The following is a 9,508-nucleotide window of genomic DNA, read 5'->3' on the forward strand; positions in this document are numbered from 1 at the left end:
ATTGCAGTAATGTAAATGTGACCAAAAAAGGCAAATCCAAACCATCAAACTTTCTTTTGTACAAAGCTTCTTTTGAAGTAACTGAATTTTTTTATAAATACCTCTTAAGCAAAACAATAGATTCAATACTTCTTTCGAGGATATCAGAATTAGGAAGATAAAACCTTAAAAGAGTAAATTACTAAATCTGTATTAACCAAGGTGTCTAAGACACTTAAAATAACATTGGTCTTGCTACCACTGTATTTTGATACTGGTAAAGGAGAAACCATGATGAACAATCATCCTCTGGAGAGATATGTTCCAGCTTTATCTTTAAAACCATATCAGTAGATGTCAAAAACGTTATTCTGTCAACTTGATTCAGTAATCTGCTGACACTAACTATTACAGTATTTTACTGATCACAGATAAGTGATCAGTTTGCACAATCACTATATACACTTCAGATTTCAATGCTATTGTTCTAATAAAGAGAGTTGTAGCTGTAGCAGGTAGCAATAATGGATGAGACGCAGATGAGAAGTGCAGGGAGTAAGGTGGTGTTGAGAAGATTGCTTTCACTGAAATATCCAGAGATTGTTATTGTTCCATCTGCAATTACTCGAGCTAGAGTTCCAGCTTCTGTCGACAGCAATCCCCCATTGAAGGTTCCACGTGAAAGCCTTGATGACATCATTTTTGATAGAAGTGAAAGGTTCACTCCTGAATTCACCAAACAAAAATAAGAGGGCATATTCAAAGAAGCAAATTTCAGTCTCAGATTGTACCACAAGATGTGAACCAATTTAATAGATTTAAAATTTCAGTATGATGCTTGTCTTCTCGCTCTGTATGATGTCCGAAATTCATCTGATGCAGCATATCAGATAAATTTTGGACATTATATAGAGTGAGAACAAATTACCTTCAAGAACTTCAGCAGACACAAATGTGAGAAGGGCTGATCCAACATATTGAGTCACTGAATAAGGAATCATTATATGGAAGCTTAGAAGTAGTCCAATGCAAACCATGATTTCTGATGTGAGTAGAACTTGCCTACAAGCAGAAGCCAACCAAAATGGAATCATCAAATGTGTGAGAAAGCAATAGAAAGAGGTAAGATTAGTTGTTTTGAGATAGCATATGACAAACGTGGTACAAACTCCATTTAAAATGTACATTAAACCATGAACAATTTGCTGATAATACTTGAATCTGTACCTTTCTTCAAATATGTTGCTGATGTAGTTTCCAACAACAATATTTACTGGAAGCACTGTAAGACCAAGACATGCAAGAAAAATGGATACGTTGCTGGTTGACCAAATAAAATAGTATTCCGTGACGAGGCTTGATTCGGCAAGTACGATCTCCATTGCATACTTGAGCATAAAATACACAAATAACTGAACCTGATAAATATGTTTATAGTTGGTGCAAAAGATTGAATATTAGTTTCATACCATCACATCACAACTCAAACTCATTAATTTTTCCAGCACAAAAGCCATGATAAAGATTCTACTACAATGCTACAAAAAAAAAAGAAGCAATCTATCCAGCTCAAAATATTTCCTTTATTAAATCCATAAAGTTTCAACAATAAAAATATAAAATTATGTACATGAAACAAAAGTCATAATGATGGATTTCTGACCTTTACTGCTGGTGTAAGTAACTTGTATGCCACCACAATAGAAGTCACCGGTTTCTTGGTTTCTTCAGCATTATCATTTTCCTCTTCTCCTTCTTCATCCTGCTCTTTTTCCTCTGAGTTCATTAGTAATGGTTGAGTAGGCTCGTTCTCTACTGCAACATGCACTGCTGGTCCTACGCATTTTAATAAAATGAAAAAATAAACCTAATGGAACAGTGTGATAGATTCTACAAACTAGCTCAGGGAGAAGCTTATTCAATTTTTCTTATTTTTCTCTCTTAGAAGTGCTTATGGACCATGTAACAAAAAGTGATCATGCTAACATACCTGTATCTGCTTCATATAGCACAAGATTTGCTTGATTCTCATGAGCGGGTTCCTTGAAACAAATCCACAACCACAGTAGATAGATAAGCCATGCAAGAGACATTACCCAGCCAGGTAAAGTGTCTTGGTTCATGGTGAACCTGTAAATCCTAAAATCTGTCTGTAACAAACAAGCAAGAGCTGGACCACAAGCCATTCCCAGAGCACTTGCACTAACAAAACCTGCTGAAGCCTGCATCCGAAGTTTCGAAGGTACACAATCACTGATATAACGCCTGTTAATAGCCCTTGCAGATCCTAATCTGAAATATAATTATATTCATCACATCAATTATGTCAACTTAATAAAACATGACAAGCACATTTCAAACAATCATGGTAAAGTGTAGATGTCCACATTTTTTCCTTTGAGATCGTTGGAGATCCCACATTGAGTTATATATATAAGTGGGTCCAAACCTCACCTTACAAGCCGGTTATGTAAGATTGAGTTAGATTTAAAATTCAATTTTTGACATGGTATCAGATATGTGAGTTGGAGCATATTTTAGCGAAATGTGTTGTTTGTTGGGTTTATTTTGTTCCATCTGTTATCGGGCTCTTATCATATGATGGGTGTGTTTGAGATCCACAACAACTAGAGATAATGCAGATTCATCACCTTACAAGTTAGTTTTGTAAGGTTGAATCAGGCTTAAAGTGTCTGCAGGCTTAAAGTGTTTGCTTCTTCACAGAGGTAGTATTTAGTATACTAGTTGATCCATTGTATGCATGTTAGAAAGAGAACAGGACAGGACAAGATATTGAAAAGTCATACACTTTGGTTGTTCTAAAATGGGTAGAACCAAAGAGAATGGGAATAACTTACCCGCAGAAAAGGCGACCTATGAGTAGAACTACTATTGAATTCATATCAAAAGCCAATGCATACAAGGTGTTTCCGATTAGAAGAACGATGCTACTGAATACGAGTGGTCTTAGATATGATCGGTTTGACCATGCACTGAAATAAACCGAAGAAAACATCTGTGCAACAGCCATTGTACCAATGACCACACCGCAAACACTTGCTGCAGCTCCAAGGTTCAAAGTGTAGTTGTCTGCCGTAGGTACGATAATGTAAGTGTTCACCATATACAAAAATGTGTTTGCCAAGTTCAAAAGAAGTGACATAAAATGATATCTTTCATCAACAATATGATCTTCAGGAGGAGATGGTAGCTCCTCTTGCATGATAAAAGCATGTCTTCCCAAAAACTGAAGAAAGTTTGTTGAGTTTGATAATCTGCCTACAGCTTCTTTGATAGATTTCAGAACAGGATCCTTCAAGAGAAATCAGAAGGAGACAATAATCAAGTACTATTGCAAGAATACCTTAGCAAATAGAAATTGAAAACAGAAAACAGTAAAACAGAACATAAAACAGGAACTACTAACTTGATGAGTATAAGAAGGTTGGTCATATATAGAAATGTAGCTTCCTTGACTTTGTTGTAAATCTTGAAGGTCTGCAAGACCATGAGATAAAACACCAACAACTGCCCCAATTCCCTGCAAAACAACTATTACTGATAAAGAAGCTTCAAATAATTTGAAGCAAAATTTGAAAAAAGTGGTATTCAGAGATAGAAACATTACCACATGCCTGAAAACCTGCCTTAGTTGGGAATAAGGATGATTTGCACGTGTCTTCACATAATAGTCTGTGAATTTATAGCCAAACCGTTTGTCAATCTTCTTCAAGATCTTTCTCAGACCAATAGCATTCATTTCCAAAAAATTAAGAAGCCTTAAAAGATCTCGTCCCACATCTCTATATGCTTCTTGGAGTTCAGAGATCTTTACACTATTTGGGTGCTCGAAAAGAGTGTGATGCTCTTTTCCAATATCTAAGAGCCTATGTGCAAGTACTCCTTGTTGTTCAAGCAGAAACAAAACAATTTTTTCAATCTGAAATTCAAGATCAAGGAAAGATTACTCAGTCTTTTTCATATTATATTTCAATGTTATTTTCCACACAAAGTGGAAGGTGTATTTCAATGTTATTATATATGCTAACCATGTTCAGTGAAGACATTAAGGTACCTGATTGTCTAGCAGCATTGAAAAGTCTCTGAGAACATTATGGCGATTTTGAGCTCCAACCTCCAATTGTTCTACATATCTCTTCACTTTCTTCTTCATTAACTTATAGTTGATATAATATCTGAAAAAAGTTTAAACAGTTTTACCAGAATTTAAACAACCATTTCTCGTTTTTGTGCTAGTATCACTACCACCATTAAAACAAAAAGAGTTAAAATTTGATATAAATAAATAAAAATCTTCAAAATTTTGACAGAGATGATCAAATGAACGTACCCTTTCCATTCTTGAATCTGCAATTCTCTCAACTTTTTACCGTAGCCAACCATGCTCAAGAAAGAAAGTCAGTGAACTGTAGCACACCAGAAACAAGAGTTATGACCCCTGATAATAATTTCAAGCTTTGTAAGAGTATGGAAATGGAATCATGAACCTGATAATAATAGCTGAAACTCTCTTTCCTCTCAGAGATCAATACTTCAATCGGAAGACCACAGAGAAAATGAATACTAGTAAGGGTACAGCATCATGGACTCTGCAACCTCAAACACTGAAACCACAGTTGTTAAGCCAAATCAGAAAGAGTCGTCATTCAATGAAAACTTATGATCTTCTTCATGGACTACTGATATCATGAACACAAAAATTCATTTTGAAAATCAGCACTAAATTTAAAATCCAAAATTGCAATAGTGGTATTATGCAGAAGTAAAAACTAAATGATCACCAGGAAGTGAGGAAAGAGAGTGCAGAAAGTAAAGAAACCAATTCCAAGTTCAAAATATTAAAACATAAGCACCTTTGTCTATGTCATTGTCAGGGACATAGATATAGTGTCTTGTGTGTTCTAGTTTCATCAGAAACAACAAAAACATGCATAAACAATTCAGAAACTCAAGTTCCCATGACAGAGACAAACCAAGGAAATGCTGTTAAACGGTAATTGCATGTGACAGAGTATCACATATATTTGGTATTCTAGAAATAGAAGTATGCATGTTGCCGATAGAAAATTATTGTATTTAAAATTTAAATTTCTTCTCATTCAGTATAAAAAGTTCAATGACTATTTCTTAACAAATAACAAACTTCTGTTAGATCACTTTTAAGCAAACAAATTTATCGTAATTGATATTTTATGATTAAAGGAAAGTATACAACTAAATAACTTATTTTCAAAATTAAAAATAAGTAATGGGCAGTCCAATTTTTTTGGGAGTATATTTCATAAATACATAATAAGTAAAAGTGTGAAAATAAGTCTCAAAATATACAATTGATTGTGTAAATTTATATATATATATATATATATATATATATATATATATATATAACTTTTATTTGAATTGGATTAAATTATTTTTTAAATTTATATTTAAAATTCATTGCATTATAATAAAGAAAATGTTTTTTAGTTTATAAAACACCAATTTGAATTTATTTAAATTTGCTTTTTAAAATTAAATTCAAAATCCAATCTAATCTAAAAAAAATAGTATATATATTTAATTTGTTAAATTGTTAACTTACTCGGGTTTTTCGTCTTTAATTATTTTTTCAGAGTTTTATTAAGTTGAATTAGTTTGTTGAAGCTTAAATAAATTTTAAATATCTATTTTTTAAATTAAATATTTAACAAAAAAATACTATTAGGTCTTCAAAATAAAAATGAATCACATACAATTTCCTCAAACTTATTTAAGCCTTTTATTTATTTATAAACAGCAATTGGAAGTAACAAATGTAACGTTGATAGACGAAGCACGTGACATGAAGGAAAACACTCTTTGCCACCACACACGTATGCACTAACCTATGTATGTGGAGACAACTTTTCTCAATTTTTCACCATCAACTAATTAAAAATGTACTTTAATTTTTTATGAAAAAGTTTATATACATTATTTTTGTAAGACTTCAACTAATTAAATTTTTCTTTTACTGTAAAAATCAATCAATTTATATAAGCTTTTAACGTAAAAATTATATGAATCTAATTTACTTATAAAAGAATTTAACTACAGTGTAATGTAATGATAGACTAAAAAAACTTATTTATTGTAAGAGAATATAAAGAAAAACTGAGCTTCTCAATAAATAGTAAGACCAAACACACTCTGTTTTTGTATCATTGATCTATTATACATACATATATATATATATATATATATATATATATATATGTATATATATATATATGTATGTATATATATATATATATATATATATATATATATATATATATATAAATTAAAGACTTAGAAAATATTTTGACACAAGAGTCATGCGTGTGATCCTGATGATGAGAAATCTCTTTTAGAAAGAATATGGACCAAGTAAAAATATATTTATACAGAAAGAAATATTAGAGCAAAAAGTTGTGATTATAATAGAAAGCATGAGCAAGAGCATGAAGGTGATAGAGAGAATCTTAAGAACACATACAAACAAAATGATTCTTCCAAAAGAATATACAACACAGAATAAAACTGGTATATCACATACTGACTTATCAGTTTAGCTTTCTGGGATATGCATAGGTAAATCTTGAAAAATCATGCATCTATCAGCAAAGTTGCTTATAATTTTTTTACAGAACTAACTACATAAGAAAAATAACTTTTCAATCTGAAACAGAGTTCCTATTGTGTGAGTGGAAAATAAAATAAATTAAGAACTAAAGTTGAGTGTTTTTTATTAGTACGTGGATATGAAAAACTTTATATAACTAGAAAGGACCACCAAAGACAGAGTTAAGAACTCATATTGAGTTTTTATGATAGAGATAGAGATACTCTTGCACTAACTAAAATATTACTTAATTTATGATGAGTATGGGACCCAATTACCCTTCTGATTAGTAAAGAGGTAATAATATGAAATCTAACACAAAGCTCTAACCAATAATTATTTTTTCCGTACGATGGATATATGGTCTACTTTTTCAGATTTGGCTCAGTAAAGTAAGTCATATCAATAATTAGTGAAAAAATAATGGCCAATATTTTAACAGACATGCATACATGATATTTACCATGGATTTTCTCAATGATAATATATATTATTTATAGAGTTAAGAATCTAATCCTACTTTTCCTTGTCTCATTCTTTCCTACTTCTGTGTTAAAGCCATATTCACTTGCTGATACAGAAACCATGAGGAGAGAAACATGAGTTTCATACACTGTCAAAAAATTCGATTATGACACAGTACTCAAGAACAAGACTTATATATATACATCATAAGAGGCACATCCTATATATTTTAACAAATTGTATATTTCAAAATATGAAGTATGTGTACTTTTAACTTGTCCATGAAAGTGAAAATGAAAACGGAAAAACATATGCACGTATTCAAATTAGAGATATGCATTGGAGTTACCATAGCTGAGATGAGATTGAAGATATGGTTCCATTTCAATCATGAGTGCAATGTTTCTGGTTTTGTAGTACTCTAGCCACTTCAGTTTGACAGAAGCTGAACTCAATGGAGAAAAAAGTTACCTGAAAGCAAGTATGGAAATTAAGTTTACTAGCAAAATGCATGTTGTAATTGAAAAGTGAATGACTTGAACAAGTCCATTTTTACAGGCCAAACTCACCAGTAAGCACTATGCAGCACTGAGACACTCCTGGCTTTTAGAAAAACAAAAGGCCACATTCACATATTATACAGAACCTCTCTATTCAATTTATAGCCTGGTAAGAATCACCATGATGATCTTAGTAAATGATGGATTACCAAACTTTTTTATCAGTAGTGGACAGGTGTTTTGTCCTCAGTGCAAAAGTGACTTTATGCAGTTTAGTTAATTATTTTTGTCCATATATACTTGTTGATAATTACTGTTATATATATATACATATATATATATATATATATATATATATATATATATATACATATATATATATATATATATATATATATATATATATATATATATATATCCCTTTTTCTGTCATTAACAGTGTTATGAACAAACTAGAGTACCTTTTTTATTAAGCACTAACCCTACCAAAAACATGAAGGACTTCTAGAGTTCATCAGAAACTATAGGGATTGTTTCCATCAATGAGTCTTAACACATACTTTTCAAGAACTTTATGTCATATAAACTATTCAAAATTCAACTATTAAATCATAACTACATATATACTATCATAATTGTGGAGTCAAATCTTATAAAAAGAGTCATAATATGATCAAAATTCTTATTTTCAATTTGTTTAAATGAGTAAATACTTAGATAAAATAAAATGAGATCTTTCTAGAGTTAAAGTTAGTTTATGTTATGAAAAAAAAAATATTAATTGTTTTTCTATCAGTATATCAGTATTTATGAAAACATATTCTTGCGTTAATCATATCAAGCAAATATGAATTAATCTAAAATTTTTATAATATTTAAGAATTTCTTTTATTAAACTTGTTTAAAAATTATAAATCACTTACCGTACAAACTTAAAATTTGAAGAGACATGCATATGAAATCGTAGATATAGAAAAGAGTAATTTGGCACGAAAAATTATTGTTTAGATATTAATTTATAAATTAAATATTATTGGTTTCTAAAATAATATAATCAGTAATAATTTGACTATCATTAATATTAGTTATTAATGATTTGGTTACTAAATGAATTAGTGTCTGAATTGATTTTTAATTAATAAATTGTTCATAAAGTTTTAATATTATTTATGTAATTTGTGGATTATTATTATTATATATATAATAAAATAATGTATAAATTATATAAAACAATTTTATATAGGTTAAAAAAAATGTGGAAGAAAAATTCCAAATAATCCTAACTGTGTTTCAGATGCATATTCCTAAACTAAAAATTGAGTATAGGACATTACAAAATCTAGTTAGGGTCGATTTTTGTAGCATTGCCTAGTGTCCCTGTCTGGTTAATACCATTGCACATGTCTTTCATTTTTTAAAATAATAATAGACTATTTTGTATGGTCCACAAAGAATATTCTTTTCTATCCATATCACATTGATGAAGAATAATATACATGGTCTCACTTTTTCCCACAATTTCTTTGTTTAAGTATTCTTTACCCACTCAGACATGTAGATAAGAACATCTAAGATTATGTGCTGTCTAGATCTTATTCGTGAATCAAAATTTGCGACAAAGTAAGTCACAAAACCCAAATGTGGTAGTAAACAAACTATTAATGTAAACCATGTAAAAGGTCTCAGTTCACATTATGATATTTGGTTCTTCTTTTTTGTTTTATTTTTTATTTTCTTAGAATCAGTCAGAAAGTGAAAGGATTTTGGTTTTCAGAAGTTGTATCTTTCACCAAGTTATATAGAAATTTAGGTTAGTAAGAGTGCACAGATTAAAAAATAGGAAAAATGATGTTTGATACCGTTTGATAACTATTTGATAATTTGTATAATGATAAAATAGTCTTTACAAAAAATAATT

At 30.2% G+C, this 9,508-nt stretch overlaps 1 protein-coding gene across 3 annotated transcripts; it reads right to left on the reverse strand.

Annotated features, from left to right (window-relative positions):
* Positions 1 to 70: 70 nt before the first annotated feature.
* On the reverse strand, positions 71 to 7,749 carry LOC114183498 (SPX domain-containing membrane protein At4g22990-like). Of its 3 annotated transcripts, XM_028070532.1 has the most exons (13): positions 7,660 to 7,749; positions 7,440 to 7,561; positions 4,488 to 4,604; positions 4,331 to 4,406; positions 4,055 to 4,175; positions 3,608 to 3,919; positions 3,407 to 3,520; positions 2,838 to 3,292; positions 1,970 to 2,271; positions 1,643 to 1,815; positions 1,207 to 1,397; positions 908 to 1,041; positions 71 to 705 (listed from the first exon to the last, which is right to left on the reverse strand). In XM_028070532.1, the coding sequence occupies exons 4-13, from the start codon at positions 4,381 to 4,383 to the stop codon at positions 467 to 469; spliced, it is 2,094 nt and encodes a 697-aa protein (XP_027926333.1). In that variant the 5' UTR covers positions 4,384 to 4,406; positions 4,488 to 4,604; positions 7,440 to 7,561; positions 7,660 to 7,749; the 3' UTR covers positions 71 to 466. The 3 variants fall into 3 exon arrangements, with proteins under 3 accessions (XP_027926333.1, XP_027926335.1, XP_027926334.1); XM_028070534.1 differs by lacking the exons at positions 7,440 to 7,561; positions 7,660 to 7,749 and adding an exon at positions 4,854 to 4,993 and having other exon boundaries at positions 467 to 705; XM_028070533.1 differs by lacking the exons at positions 7,440 to 7,561; positions 7,660 to 7,749 and adding an exon at positions 4,782 to 4,848 and having other exon boundaries at positions 467 to 705.
* Positions 7,750 to 9,508: the final 1,759 nt, after the last annotated feature.

Source organism: Vigna unguiculata, chromosome 5 (assembly GCF_004118075.2).
Source record: "Vigna unguiculata cultivar IT97K-499-35 chromosome 5, ASM411807v1, whole genome shotgun sequence".
NCBI lineage: Eukaryota > Viridiplantae > Streptophyta > Magnoliopsida > Fabales > Fabaceae > Vigna > Vigna unguiculata.

Bases quoted from the DNA above. Each gene is read 5' to 3' on its own strand.
- LOC114183498 (XM_028070532.1), bottom strand. From the start codon at position 4,383: ATGGTTGGCTACGGTAAAAAGTTGAGAGAATTGCAGATTCAAGAATGG. The intron at 3,920-4,054 runs GTACCTTAATGT...CTTGAATTTCAG, and splicing joins CAATGCTGCTAGACAATCAG to ATTGAAAAAATTGTTTTGTT. The intron at 3,293-3,406 runs GTTAGTAGTTCC...TTTCTCTTGAAG, and splicing joins AACCTTCTTATACTCATCAA to GATCCTGTTCTGAAATCTAT.